The sequence below is a fragment of the Culex pipiens genome, chromosome 1, assembly GCF_016801865.2.
Source record: "Culex pipiens pallens isolate TS chromosome 1, TS_CPP_V2, whole genome shotgun sequence".
Classification (NCBI taxonomy): domain Eukaryota; kingdom Metazoa; phylum Arthropoda; class Insecta; order Diptera; family Culicidae; genus Culex; species Culex pipiens.
The window spans coordinates 42,995,143-43,009,964 of NC_068937.1; the positions used below are offsets into that span (position 1 = coordinate 42,995,143).

General features: G+C 38.2%; 1 protein-coding gene across 1 annotated transcript; it reads right to left on the minus strand.

Annotated features, from left to right (window-relative positions):
* Nucleotides 1-2,106: 2,106 nt before the first annotated feature.
* On the minus strand, nt 2,107-14,478 carry LOC120413640 (uncharacterized). The gene is made up of 8 exons (XM_039574591.2): nt 14,056-14,478; nt 7,184-7,477; nt 6,856-7,122; nt 6,725-6,790; nt 6,584-6,658; nt 6,426-6,485; nt 2,392-2,505; nt 2,107-2,330 (listed from the first exon to the last, which is right to left on the minus strand). Exons 1-8 carry the CDS (start codon nt 14,476-14,478, stop codon nt 2,136-2,138), a joined length of 1,494 nt encoding a protein of 497 aa, XP_039430525.1. The 3' UTR covers nt 2,107-2,135.
* Nucleotides 14,479-14,822: the final 344 nt, after the last annotated feature.

Consider the following 14,822-nt stretch of genomic DNA (forward strand, 5'->3'; position numbering starts at 1 on the left):
CCTCGTTCGATAAATGTACAACTCGTGCTGAAAAAATCTTCTTTTTGCAACTTGTTGCATAAACTACTATTAATGATCGTTATAAAATATTCTCCAATTCTTCACCAAAACCGGATATGGATTTAATTTATATATATAGGGGAGAGTGGGGAGACTTGATCCCCGGGGAGACTTGATCCCAAGCCTGGATCTCGTCAGCATGTGGGTAAAGCAATTAGCTTTGTTCTAGAAAGTTGTGCGAAATTGACTAAAACTCATTGTAGAAAACAAAGAAAAAAAATAAAAAATGTTTAGATTGAGTTACACACATTTTTCGAAGAAGTGCCGCAAAAAGCTTCCAAGAGATCTTTTTTCTTTGTTTTGATAATTATAGAAAACACTCAAAAATTATTCAAAAAAATATTTTTCATACATGAATTGTTTGATAAACTTATCAACTCCAAAACCCTTACGCATTTGACGTTAAATTTATCGTCATACTATTTTTACAATCAATTGTTTAAAAAAGTGCGTATAGGTAGACTTGATCCCTGCATTTTTACAGTCACTGGAATCAGCCTCAAGATTAAATAATTTGGCTGGGTTTTCGTACATAGTTTCCTTTAGTATAGTTGTACATAACTAACTGCAGTTTGAACCATTTTTCAAAAGTTTTGTAAACAAAAATTACCAGCTTTTGTAAACATGCTCAATATTGGTCTAAAAAAGAAAATTTTAAGTTTTTAAATATTTTACATGCTAAACTTGTTATATTTTGAACACAAACGTACAGGTTGAATGTGAAATTGTTGTATCTTATAGAAAATTAAAAGTTTGGATTAATAAGAAACATTTTGCTTAAGATTTCTTCAAAATGTTGAAAGGGGGATCAAATTACCCCCAACATTTTGAAAATGCCGGTTTAAAATATTTTTTTAAAACGCTTGGCATTATTCGAAGAGTTTATCTGATGAAACAACCTTATCAGCCAAACATAGTTGAATGTTTAAGCTTTCAATTCATGCAAAAAGATCATAGTTTTGTGAGAAATTGACAGAGTTATGTGCGATACAAAAAAAGGGGATCAAGTCTCCCCACTCTCCCCTATTTTTTTTTATTTAGGTCAAACTATGTGAGGTCTTCCCTGAAGGTTCCATAAAATTCAGGCAGCTGATGAAAACAAAAATAAAACGGAAATATTTAAAAACCTGTAACTTTTGAAGGAATGTTCTGATTGGTTTGGTATCTTTGTCAAAGTTCAGGACTATTCAATTAAAAAATAGGGCACTTATGTGCTTACAACTTTCGATGTGGTTGTCAGATCTTCAATCTTTTGAACTCGTTTGAAAGGTCTTTTTGATACCTTTCTAGAAATGTATAACATTGTGGGGTTTCTTACAACTTCTTACACCCATTTTACAATCTTCCGGATTTTTGTTAAATCGATTTTTGCGTAATTTTTGAAGAACTCAACTAAACTTTACATTTTTTATAGGGACTTATGGGACCCCAAGATGGATCGAATTAAACCAATACCAACAAAATTGGTTGAGACAGTGCCGAGATAATCCAGTGCAACTAAGTTTGATCAACGTCCCACCACACACACAGACATTTGCTCAGAATTTTATTCTGAGTCGATATGTATACGTGAAGGTGGGTCTAGGAGGAATTTCATTTTTTGAGTGAATTCATTTTTACATTTATAGCCTCAGTGCGATGAGGAAGGCAAAACAATATTTTTTTTCTTTATTAAAAAAAATAAATAAATTTGGGACCTCCTGGTCGCGATCTCAAAACCATCCAATGTTAGCAGCAGACCAAAACCCTTATAAATTAGGTACTAATGATTTTTATTATCATGAAAAGAGAGCTCCTACTTGTTTGTTTGCTCAATAAATTGAACATAAAATAGATTGACATTGACTTTATTCGAAGCTGATCGTAATGTTTTTTATCAGCTCCACACGACAATTTGATTATAAATGGGTGACTATTAAAAAGGGTTTATCTCAAATGGATAGATACATTTTCAGAATATTATTTATTCATCAAAAAAATATTAGTACTCATAAGCTGACAATATCTTCTACAAATACAAACTAGTAAATATAAAGTTTTTTTTAACTATTGAAACTAATGGCACACACACATTTCTACAGAGTCGTAGCACAAGGATGCTTGCAAGGATCATCGGCACTGCTACCAGCGGACGATGCTCCGGAAGCATCGGCCGAACCTTGCGAGGACCCTCCGGAAGATCCAAGTGAAGCGTTCAGAATCAGACTGGTAACTCCGCCTACGACGGATCCCACAATGTTGCCGATGAATCCGAAAAAGTCCGATCCGCCCTGTTGAAATTAAATAATAGTTAGTCATCAAAACTTTCCAAAAAGATTACGATCTAAGTACCTTGTGCATATCTTCCATGGGAGGGTCACCCTTCCGCTTGGCATCCTGGAGGCCCGTGAAGAAGTTTTCAATGAATAGTTTCGGCTTCAAGGGGGCATCTTCATCGTCCGGGTCCTACGAAACGAAAGAAAAAGGTTAAAAGCAATTAGTACCAATCAAGACCTCGGCAACCCTCGGTGACCCCTAAGTCATCATTGAGTTTGATCAATGGCAAATCAATCGAATTGGCACAATAAAACTTGTTTGTAGTGATGTGATCTCCACCCCTTCCACCTTAGCTCAGTTAGCGTACACGCACTAATTACAGGTCATCAATGAGCAGGTGTCAAAAGTCAGATCCTCGTCTGTGCCGATCATCTTTGGTTGGAGTTGGTGAAGCTCTCCCAACCATGGTGCCACGTGACGTTAGGATGTTTTACAGTTAAGGTGAGTGTATTCGTAGTGGTCTTCAGGTCTGAAGATTCTGAAAACATCCAGTACAAAATCCCAAACAGAAAAAAAAATGCAGATGATTTTATAAAATGAATCACCCTCTTAATATTTGGTTTCAATCCCAACACAGCTCAATCTACCCAACCATCTTCACCATTTATTTTTCTCGAAACCATCTTCGTTGCACAAATACGCAATCGGCCAGGTTCGTCAGCCAGTCCGTCAGTGGCTGCGCCAGTGCTTTAAAGCAAAATATCCAATTTCACTACTGCCCTATTGCCACAGCAATTTAGAAGTGCGCTCGACGACGACGACTTCAACGGCGGCGGCATCCAACCGAGCATGTACTGACCCCTGCCTGGCGTCTGTTCATCACACACTCATCAAAGGAGAACGATTACCGCGTTTCATCACTTTATCGTAAATTATATGCATTTTTTTGTTGAGTTTTTTCTTTTCTTAATTTTTATTGGCGAGTTGGCGTTCAACTCGTGCCTTGGAGTTCGGGGGGTTTTCCACAGCTTAAACATTATTCATGCGTTGTGATCGGTTGACACAAATGCGTTTATAGTTTTAAATTGAAATTATTTTGACATCTGACCTTGCAATTCCATTGTAAGTTTGACGTTAGATTTTTATTTAGTAATTTTGATTTCGAAAAAAGAAACTTTCAAATGTAAAATGTGCCAACAGACAACACCACCGACCAGATTTGAGTCAGCTGTTTTTTTGTTTGTTTGAAAGTTGTCTAGAGTTATGACTGCTGGTACGGAGCAGCAAATTTCTGCGTTTGTTGCCCATGTTTATAGTGCAGATCACTACTAAACTCAGTGTATCGTGCCTGCCTGCAAGTGTCAGAACCCCTCCACCACTGATGGGGAAGGGGACTAAAGTGTCATAAAGTTAGTTGTTTTAGTTAATGTACGATGTAAATGGAACTGTCTCTCTCGGCCAGGTTGAACTTTACTGCGAGTATGAGTAATCCCGAGGTGGTGAAATAAGAGTGTGGAAATGGACCACATTATTACCGGTGAATTACTTTGAAGCAACTTTGTTCATTAATTCCTTGCTTGCCTTAAAAGTGAGATTGAATAATCCTTCACTGAATTAAAAAAAAGTATCAAATTCCTTAATTCTAGGAATTTTGCCATTTTTCCTTATTTAGTAATCGGGTTGTTGGATTACTTGATAAGGAAAGGAGACAAAATTCCTAGAATTTAGGAATTTGGTACTTTTTTTTATTTCAGTGTTTGAGACGATTCATGGTGGACTTTCAATATTTAAATTATCCTAAGGTTGCTTTGGCAAAATTTCAATACAAACAAAAAGAATTCTATTGCAAATACTTCGTTTGTCTGAAATAAATTTTCTGGAATTAATTTTAAAGAATAATTCAGATTTTTTAGATTCTAAGAGTTATTCTCCTCAGTAAATTTGTCTTCCAACATTGACACGCAAAACTCGAAAGTACCTACTATTTTTAGCTACCAGTTCTGAAAAGTTGAACTTTTAAGCACTCAAATGGATGCTAAAATAGTAGTTTATGCAACAAGTTGCAAAAAGAGGATTTTTTCAGCACGAGTCGTACATTTATTCAACGAGGTTCACCGAGTTGGATAAATACGAAGAGTGCTGAAAAAATCAAGTTTTGCAACGAGTTCCATACAACATTTTTTTTCAATTCCAAAAAACACACACTGAGTGAAATTTTTCATCAAATTTTCATGTATTTTGTCAATAAATCGTTTAAATCAAAAAAATGTTGAAAAGTGTTACTTTTCGAAACAAGTGCTGAAAAGTATTTATTTTGAAAAGTGTTGCTATTCGATTCTGTTATTTTTGGTACAGAAAAGTAGGCTATTTCGTCGTTCAAGAATGACAGGAAAAGTAAGTAGTTTCACGACGGAATTGCAAAAAGAACTTTTCAGTACTTTCACCTTCAGCGATAAAAAGTAATCCGTTTGGTTATTTGAGAGTTACTGGAAAAATACACGGATATAAATTCAGTTAGAAAATCCGGTAACTCTATGTTTTCAAATTCGAGAACGTTTAAATTTCCGTCATATTTTTTTTTCGATTTTGGATGCACAGAAAACATTCACAGTGAAATCGAAAAAAAATACGATTTTTGAAACATTTCAATGTTTTCAAAATCAATAAACATAGAGATATCTGCAGTGTTGGTATTATCGCGCTCTCGCGAGAAAAAATTCTCTCTCTCGAGTTCTCACCGCGAGTCTCGAGCTGCCGAGAGAATGTCACCGATTGCCCTTCCCCTCCTCCGCTCGCGAACGGGCTTTCTCGCGAGCCAGAATTGCCCGTTCGTGAGAAGTTGAACGTGTTAGAAACGAACAAAAAACAACACAGCGATTGAAGTTACACCTCTATACCATCGCCTAGTACGCATTTATAAGCCTGAGAAACAAATTGCTAGCTTGGTACGAACGGTTAGCACGAGGCACTCGCGGCGAGAGCGAGAACGCGAACGAAAATGCGAGCGCGAGCGAGAAGAGAAAAGTACTACAAGTTCTCTCCCTTGCTTGCGAGTGAGAAATGACTTTCCTTCTTCTCGCTCGAATTTCAACACTGGATATCGGATTGGCAACATTTCTATTCGTGTAAGTAGTTACAATAATAATAATAATTTTAGACCACATATCGGAAAAGGATGTTATACCAAAAAGAGAAAAAAATCATAAATTCTTGTTTATTATGCAGATCGAAATAAAATCTTGCAAAAGAGCAATTATCCAAGAAATCGGTATTTTTTATTATTTTTATTTTTGCATTTTTTAATCAAGCAGAAACTTTTTTGGTGCCTTCGGTATGCCCAAAGAAGCCATTTTGCATCATTAGTTTTAGTTTCCATATAATTTTTCATACAAATTTGGTAGCTGTCCATACAAAAATGATATATGAAAATTCAAAAATATGTATCTTTTGAAGAAATTTTTTGATCTAGTTGGTGTCTTCGGCAAAGTTGTAGGTATGGAATCTTGATTTGCAAAATAAAACACTATTTTTATTTATTTTTTTTTCTGATATGTTTGAACTGAGTTATGAAGTTTTGAATCACTCCTGATTTTTTTCATTAATCGAAGTATTGGTCGCAACAATTTTTCAACTTCATTTTTCGATTTAAAATCAAATTTGCAATCAAAAAGTACTTCAGTGAAATTTTGATAAAGGAGCACCGTTTTCAAGTTATATCCATTTTTCAGTTACCTTTTTTTGAAAATAGTCGCAGTTTTTTTTAAATTAGTGCTCATGTTCGCCCAGTTTTGACAGTTTTTTTTCTAAAAAGCTGAGAAAATTCTCAATATTTTGCATTAGTGAACTTTGTTCATACGACCCTTAGTTGCGAGATATTGCCATGCAAAGATTTAAAAACAGGAAAATTGATGTTTTCTAAGTCTTAAAATGCGGAAATTAGAGTCAACAATCTCCAAAATCCATGTTATGGTACAAAATATGTTTTTAAATAAATCTGAAAGATTATTATCTGAGGTAGCTTCATCTTTCATATGAAAAAAGCTCAACTTTTTTCCATTTATTTTTAAGTAATAATTGTTGAACCTTCTTTTATTATAAATTTTACTCACTGAACTTAGAGCTGCAATGACCGATCCGAGAAAATTTCCAAAGAAGGCTCCGTTATTATCCTGCAGGACACACAATTTGTTGATGAGATAAAATTAGTAAAACCGTATCACCTAAGCTACACCTCAGTTCTACTTTAATCATAAAGAAAAAATCTTACAGCGCCACCTCCGGAGAAGCCTTCGATGGTAATACCTACGTAGCTTCCGAGTACCTTGCCAAAGTTCTCGTCACCCTGGTTTGAAATTGATTGAATTTAGTAAAGATTCCGTTTGATTTAAGAAGAAAATGACATATTTACTCCTAGTAGACCAGCAAGCAGACCGGCACCGGTTCCCAACAATCCTGGAACGTCCAAACCTCCTGGCTGAAAAGTCATAGAATCACATCGCATCAAATCACTTAGCATAACCCGCAACCGATCAATCTCACCCCAAATATGTTGGTGACCGCCGCCGACAGCGTCCCAATCAGCGCTCCCACATCGGACCCCTCGTCGCCACCACTCAGGCCGGCAATCAGTCCCACCAAACCACCGGGGGCTTCCTCCTCAGACTCGGACTCGGACTCGTCCCCATCTCCCAGGGTGACGGAAACTCCCTGCCCGTCACCATTCTCCTTGCTGTTCTTTCCGGCATCTCCATCTCCGTCGTCGTCATCGTCATCCTGGCGCCGCCGAAAAAGAGCGTCGATGTGGTTCTGGAATGACATTGGATGGTTTACGGTGAAACTAAATTAAAAATTGCTATCCAAAAATAACCTCCAAATCCCGCTGCACCAGTGTGTCGTAAAAGCTATAATCCGGTAGTTTATTCATGGCCATCGATTTCTTGATGGCGGCCGTGTCCACCTGGCCAATCATGTTGTGCAGGCCGTCGTCCCGTTCCAGATGCTGAACGGTCTGCTTGACCTTGGCGCCCAGATCCCGGCGCATTTGGTTTATGTGGTGGTTTACGTCGCGACGGATCTGGCGCAGGTTGAGTTCGGTTTGGTTTGGGTTCAAGTTGGTGGGACTCTTCTGGATCAGGTTTATTCCTGAGGAGAATTTCTGATGCTGCAAGGAAAAGAATATCAACTTTTCAATAAGCTACAAAGGCTTCATCCATAAAGTACGTCACGCTAAAATCAGCCTAAATTTACCCCCTCCCCCTTGTCGCGCTTTTTCTTTACTTTCCACACGCAATGTCACACTTGCTCAGACCCCCCCTACCCCCCTTGAGCGTGACATAATTTATGGATGACACCAAAGTTTGAAGATCTGGTCAGCCTATCCAATTTTAAAGCCACCTAAGAAAAATATTATGATTTTTTTTAAATGTTAAATCTACGCAAGTTTGGATAGAATCTATGTCTGGATTTATCATTCAACTAGTCTTTAGAAAGACCAAAAGGGGATATTTGGACGCGAACAAGCAAAATCACTCACGGTGTGCTCAGGGGAAGAGAATCTCTCTCTGACAGTAAGCTTCAATATCTCCTAAAAAACAATGAGTAAAATAATCTCCATAGCAACGAAATAGAAGTTTATGCATAAAGTTGCAAAATGATGATTTTTACAATCGTTCATGAGTACAAAAATGCTCTGCCGTAGATGGGAAAAGCATGTGTTTACAAAACTGAAATGCAAACGTTTTGTTTTTGGTTTTATAATCAGAAACTTTAAACAGAAATTAGTGTCATACAAGAATGTCAAACCTTGAAAATCATAAAAAAAGTATTCTAAATTATTTAATGAATAAATACATCACGCAACACAAAGTTTCTAAATTAAATACTTTGTACACGAATGCATTGAGCAAACAATATATTTGAAAATAATACAAAAACCACATCGATGTCACCATGATATTCTTTACTGGCACTATTATTCTAACCCAAGTAGCACTCACAACATGTTGACTGTTGAATAATAGTTAGACAGCTGTTTTTGATCAACATACGAGAAAAAATGTCAACGTTAGTTTACAGTTTGTTTCACTACTTGTATAACTGACTTATGCAACTCTTGAGATTTGTGCCACACAAGTGCTAAAACCAAGGCTAAAACACAGTCAACTTCACTTTTTTCCAACTTTAACACACAACATAGAGAATATTTTCACATGTTTGGGAGGGTTTTATGAGCTGTAATTGAACATCAAAGTGCCGATATGCCAAGATGCTGTTCCCTCATCTGCAATGTTTTACTCGAAAACAATTTGTTGGATAAAACAATATTGCACTGACTGTTTCACTGCTTATCTAACATTGTCAGGTGACGGCATCTTCTGAAAAATGGGTGTGGCCAACCATTCTATAAATAACCTTAGGGTTTCTCTCTATGTTACACAAACGTTATAGGAGAATAGTTTGTATAACTCATTATCAACAAACGTATTCAACTTGACATTGCGTGTTATTAGTTGGTGTGAATTCGTACGTCTTTCTGTAAGTTTTTTGAAAACTTTTTCTTACTCTTGTCTATTCCATAGTTATAAGTAATAACTCTGTTATACACTCAAACCCCGATGGTTTGACACCGACTGTTGTCAAACGAACGGGGTCACTTTTTAGTTTGACATCCCTTTTACACGGAGTTCACACACACTACCAAACGTTTGTTTTGATAGTGTGCGTGAGCACCGTGTAAAAATTGACAGTTCGTCTTTTTTTAATTTGACTTTGACCAACCAACGGGGTACAGACTAAAAAAGTGTCAAACGAAAAAGTGACCAACCATCGGGGGTTAAGTGTATATCTAAATGAACTCATTGTAACTTGGATTATTCACAAGTAAAACCGAATTGAAAATTGAATTGATTTCGTACGTTAGGAATTTAGAGTTTCAACAATGTTTATATATCGAAGATTGCACGAATTATTTTGCAAACATATTGTTGGTAAAAGCTACAAAAATTATCAGCTTATGCAGATCATGATAGAAGATACAACAAATTAAAATCACACCGATTTTCAATATTTCTCCGAGGAACGGTAATCGAAATGTCAGTTGAAGCAGTTTGTTATAACAAAGTTATATAGCGGAGATATTAAAACTGACTTGAAACAAACTTTTATAACTTAATTTCCAATGACAGCCTTTTTTTTGGAGTTAAGTTGTAAAGCTCACTGCTCACTGCTGTATAACAAATCTGACATCAGCCTTCTTATTGACGCTTGGTCCAGCTAGTTTACTATGAAGCCTCGTGGAGAGATGTGCAAGCGCGCCTGCCGTGGAGATTACAACAAATCGTCAAAGTCTTCGGATCGAAACTAGGGAAAGAAGAAGTTCTTCAAACAAGGAAAATCAAAAAGTTCGGAAATATGTTTATCTGACAAGTGTGTTGCTTGGGAAACCCTATATTGGTTGACTAACGTCAAATTATATCTTAGAAAATCTATGAAACTTAACATTAAATACTTCGAAGCAAAATAAAACAACATGAGAAAAGGAACATACTGGGAAGGTTCAATCCATGTAGTGCCTTTTTTTTTTAAAAAAAAAACCCCGATTTAATATCACCAAAGGTGAAATAGAGCCTTTCTTACAAAATGATGAAACTCCGAAAAATATATTGGTGCAATTGATTTAACAGAAACATAATGATACCATCCAGTGCGGCGTACGTGGCCGAATGGTTACGCTGTCCGCTTTGTAAGCGGATGATTTTGGGTTCGATTCCCATCTGCTGCAACCTTCCATCGGATGAGGAAGTAAAATGTCGGTCCCGGCCTTGGTTGATAGGCCGCTAAGTCATTCCAGGTGTAGGAGTCGTCTCCATGCCATAAGTACAAACAACACACCAAACCAAGCCTACTCCGGTGGAATCGCTGGCGGCGGTTGGACTCGCAATCCAAAGGTCGTCAGTTCATACACTGGGGTGGAAGGTTCCTTGGAGTAGAAAGAGGTTTGGGTGCTCTCCCCATTCAAGCCTTCGGACTCCTAGGTTTGAGCAGAAACTTGCAATTTAGACCACAAAAGACCCGGGGGTCGTTAATATGGATGGTTTGATTTTTGAATGATACCACCCAGTGAGAATTTGTCCTAAAGCTCCTTTTTTTTTACTAAACCTCACATGCAATTTCTTTTTAATTTCAAAAGAACATTACGGGTCGCAAGATAATTATATTTAATTCAGAAAAACTTATTGGATTGACATTATTAGAAAAAATAAAGAGTACTCAGTCTTTGATGTTAGTCTATGATTAACTCAAAAGATATGTATCAATATTGCACTTTGTCGATCTATTATGAGAATCCAGAAAGAACACTTTCACGTGCAGCGTATAACGCGCTAGCGTAAATGAGCTGGCGTGTATGCTTCGACTTTACCACCTGTCGATCTTTCGAATGAGAACGAGCCGAAATTGATCTGGAGTGTATGATTCTGTATAAAACCAAAAATTTAATGGGAAAAAATAGGGTAAAAATAACACGAAAAACACTTATATGGCTATATCTATGGTAATACATTTTGGAAAAACTTTAAATTTTGGACCCAAGCAGTTTATGGCACATGTTTTCAAATGACTTTTTGTTTGAAACTGAATTCTTTTAATTTGATAGTGTTATCTGTAAAATTGTAAAAAAAAACCTCTAAAAATGGCTTTGACCATATTTACTGGTCGGAAATTGTGAATCAAAAAATTAAATGTTCGTCTCTGACCCCACGGCTACAAATCTGAAAAATAAAAATTGTGGGTTTAACGAGTGGTTTTCCAATGATGGAAGACACAATTTTTAAAGAGCGGATACAGACATCGCACAAGTATTTCAGAAAAGGAGCTATCAAAAATTAGGCTTCGAGTTCCGGGTTTCGGGCCGAAATTCAATCGAAAGAGCGCATCATAACCTTCAAATTAGTAGGGGAAATATACCCATTTTAATCACACTAAGCCGTTCGACCAATTCTCATCACTTTTGCCGTTTCTGCTATTAAATCAACATTTTCAGATGTTTCAACAATGGAGAGTTGCTTGCTCACTTTTATTTGAGCTATTTATTACTTTGGAACAGTCAAAAACACTTTACATAAGCTGTAATTCATGATCAAAGTGCTGATAGGCCGATAATAGAAATAGGCTGAGAAAGGGTATAGTTCCCCTAATAGGATTTTTTTGTGGGACAATTCCCCGCCGGACACGATTTTGCCTTCCTCACTGAGGTAAGGCTATAATCCTGCTCTAAAAATGAACTTCGTATAAAAACGTCGTAGACCCACCTTCATGTATACATATCGACTCAGAATCGAAAACTGAACAAATGTCTGTGTGTATGTGTGTGTGTATGTGTGTGTGTATGTGTGTGTGTATGTATGTATGTGACCAACAAACTAGCTCATGTTTCTCGGCTGAACCGATTTGACCCGAACTTGTTGCATTCGACTTGGCTTAGGGTCCCATAGATCGAGTTTTATACAGATTGAAGTTTCGATAAGTAGTTCAAAAGTTATGTATAAAAATGTGTTTTCACATATATTTGGATCTCACTTAACTGTATGTAAACTATGTCCGGGTCCATCATCCGACCCATCGTTGGTTAGATTATCAAAAGACCTTTCCAACGAGTCCAAAACATTGAAGATCTGGCAGCCCTGTCTCGAGATATGGCCACTTAAGTGATATTGATGTACTTTTTGGAAGCCGGATCTCACTTAAATGTATGTAAACTATGTCCGGATCCACCATCCAACCCAACGTTGGTTAGGTTATCAAAATACCTTTCCAACGAGTCTAAAACATTGAAGATCTGGCAACCCTGTCTCGAAATATGGCCTCTTAAGTGATATTGATGTACTTTTTTTATGCCGGATCTCACTTAAATGTATGTAAACTATGTACGGATCCACTATCCGACCTATTGTTGGTTAGATTCTCAAAAGACCTTTCCAACGAGTCCAAAACATTGAAGATCTGGCAACCCTGTCTCGAGATATGGCTCCTTAAGTGTTATTGATGTACTTTTTTGAAGCCGGATCTCACTTAAATGTATGTAAACTATGTACGGATCCACTATCCGACCCATTGTTGGTTAGGTTATCAAAAGACCTTTCCAACGAGTTCAAAACATTGAAGATCTGGCAACCCTGTCTCGAGACATGGCCACTCAAGTGATATCGATGTACTTTTTGGAAGCCGGATATAAAAAATAGATGAAACTTGTGTACAGCCATTGTTGTGAGGAAGGCTCCAACCAGATAGGTGGATTAAGTTAGTTTTTTTTAAGATTTCTGAAAAAAAGCATTTTTTTCAAAAGTAAAAAACCTTTCTTTTGTAAGAAAGACAAAAAAAGAAGACAATTACAACGTCTTTGCAGACTGAATACTAAACTTAAACGAGACAAACATTGAACGAAAAGCTCCAAGAGGATAAGACGGGAATCGAATCCGTGCCCCATAGCAACTTAGGAATCGGCAGCCGAAACCGCTAACCACCGCGCCACGAGACCCTCCAGGGGAGTAATTTTGTCGACTCCAGAGCAAAAACAAATCAGATTTGGGCTCCCTTTCATAATTTTTCTTTCGATGATCTCATTGAAATTCCGTCAATCCAAAGATCTGAGGTGGGGGAGGGGAGTGATCCACAATTTCATCAAAACCAAGGATCTCCAGTACAACGGAGACTTGATTCAGGAACAAATCCGGAATGCGAGAACAGCAACAATCCCTTTCCGAATACCGAATTAAGCATATCAACAAACGGGTTACAAAACGCTGAAGGGCCAGATTTTTTAAAATTTAAGAGCAAAAATACAAAAAAAAACTCAAAATAATCCGAAATATGACGCAAGCAGAAAAAGTTACGTAAAAAACATGATTTGTACAGCTTTAGTTATACAATCGACACTCGGGCCAATTTTTTAAACGGTTTTTTTTTGTTGTAAATCATAACAAAGGTACATACTACCTCTGTCTGTTTGGGATCGGTTCCGACCAACTGTGGCTAATTCGGAACCAATTCCAGTGTACCACTTTGGTGGCAATGGTTCCCATAATGGTCTCGCTAGAAAACATGCAACGTGATGGTTGAACTTAAAAAAAATGCAAGTTTCGACCATCCGAGGTCATGTCGATATTTTCTGACCCAACCTGGTCAATCCGGAACAGATCACCGGTGGCCAATGGAGGAAAATTCTGGGATATACAAAGGTCCCTATCCTTTCAATAGTTTTACACAATCAAATTTAAAGTTAATTGTAAATTTACCTCCGTATTTTACACTCATTTTGTAAGAAAAAGAAAAATAAGGCAACGACACTCGTAAAATTGAATTTTAAATACCTGAGGTTTCACGCGTTTTGCCATAACTCAATGTGTACCATCGCTTTTGTAACCAAAATTACTCGAAACAATAATAAATAATATCAGTCCTAAGGGTGTCATTACGACCCGCAATAAACATTCCTCTCAACGATCCGATCAATAACGCTCCATTTTCACTGCACTCATTCAGTTTTACTGCAAAAACCCTGGCACGAAAGGTCACTCCCCTGCCCGTGGGCCCAAGCCACACTCAAATCACACATTTAAAAAAATAATCATGCAAAACTGTTAATTACAGCCTGCCATCGTGGCCACACCACCTGTGTCGATCGATACCGATCCTTACGACCCGACCACCCCTTAATTAACACAGCACTCCCTGCACCCATACCTCGGCCAACTTCTGCATCTCCTTGCGGTACTGGTCGTAGGTCATCGTCTTCTTGGTGGCCAGTTCGAGCGCCCCGCCGAGGATTCCGAGCGCGACCTTGTCCCGTTCCATGGACCGCTCCAGGGCGGCCACTTTGCGCGACTTGACCTCGGGCCGGGACACGTTGAACGTTTGAACGAGGTCCGCCAGCTGGTGGGTCAGCTTGCGTTCCATTTCCGCTTCGCCCTGGACGGCCCCGAACAGGATGCCCATCGTGGCGACCCGCTTGAGGTCGCTGTCCAGGGCGGAGATTGAGGTGAGGTTGAGGGAGGAGGTTCCGTTAGATGGTATTGGAGCTGGGAGTTGGGTTATGAGGGGTTGGGGGAAGGACCTCGCGTACGCGATCACACACAGAACAAGGGGAAACTTGAGGAGCTTCTTCATCGCGGATTCACTTTCGAGAACGTCAACGAGCACTGTGGGAGGTCGGTTGACATGGCGGTAGAATTTATAAAGAACCCAGTGGGTGGTCAACGGTTTTCCGATTTGAAGAAGGGTCAGGATGTTGAGAAAGCTCTAATCGATACTTTGTGACAACTTCAAGCAGTTCAATTGCTGGGGTAGCCCCTTCGATTGAGGCAACTCCAGTAACTCCGTATACTAAAAGAGTTGCGAAGACCGGTAGTAGCCACGCGCAAGAATTGGTCAACCCTACCGTGTTGTTGAACGTGGCACTGTTTCTGCCGGATACGCTCGATTGGAGTTTGGTTGAACTGCTTGTTGATGTC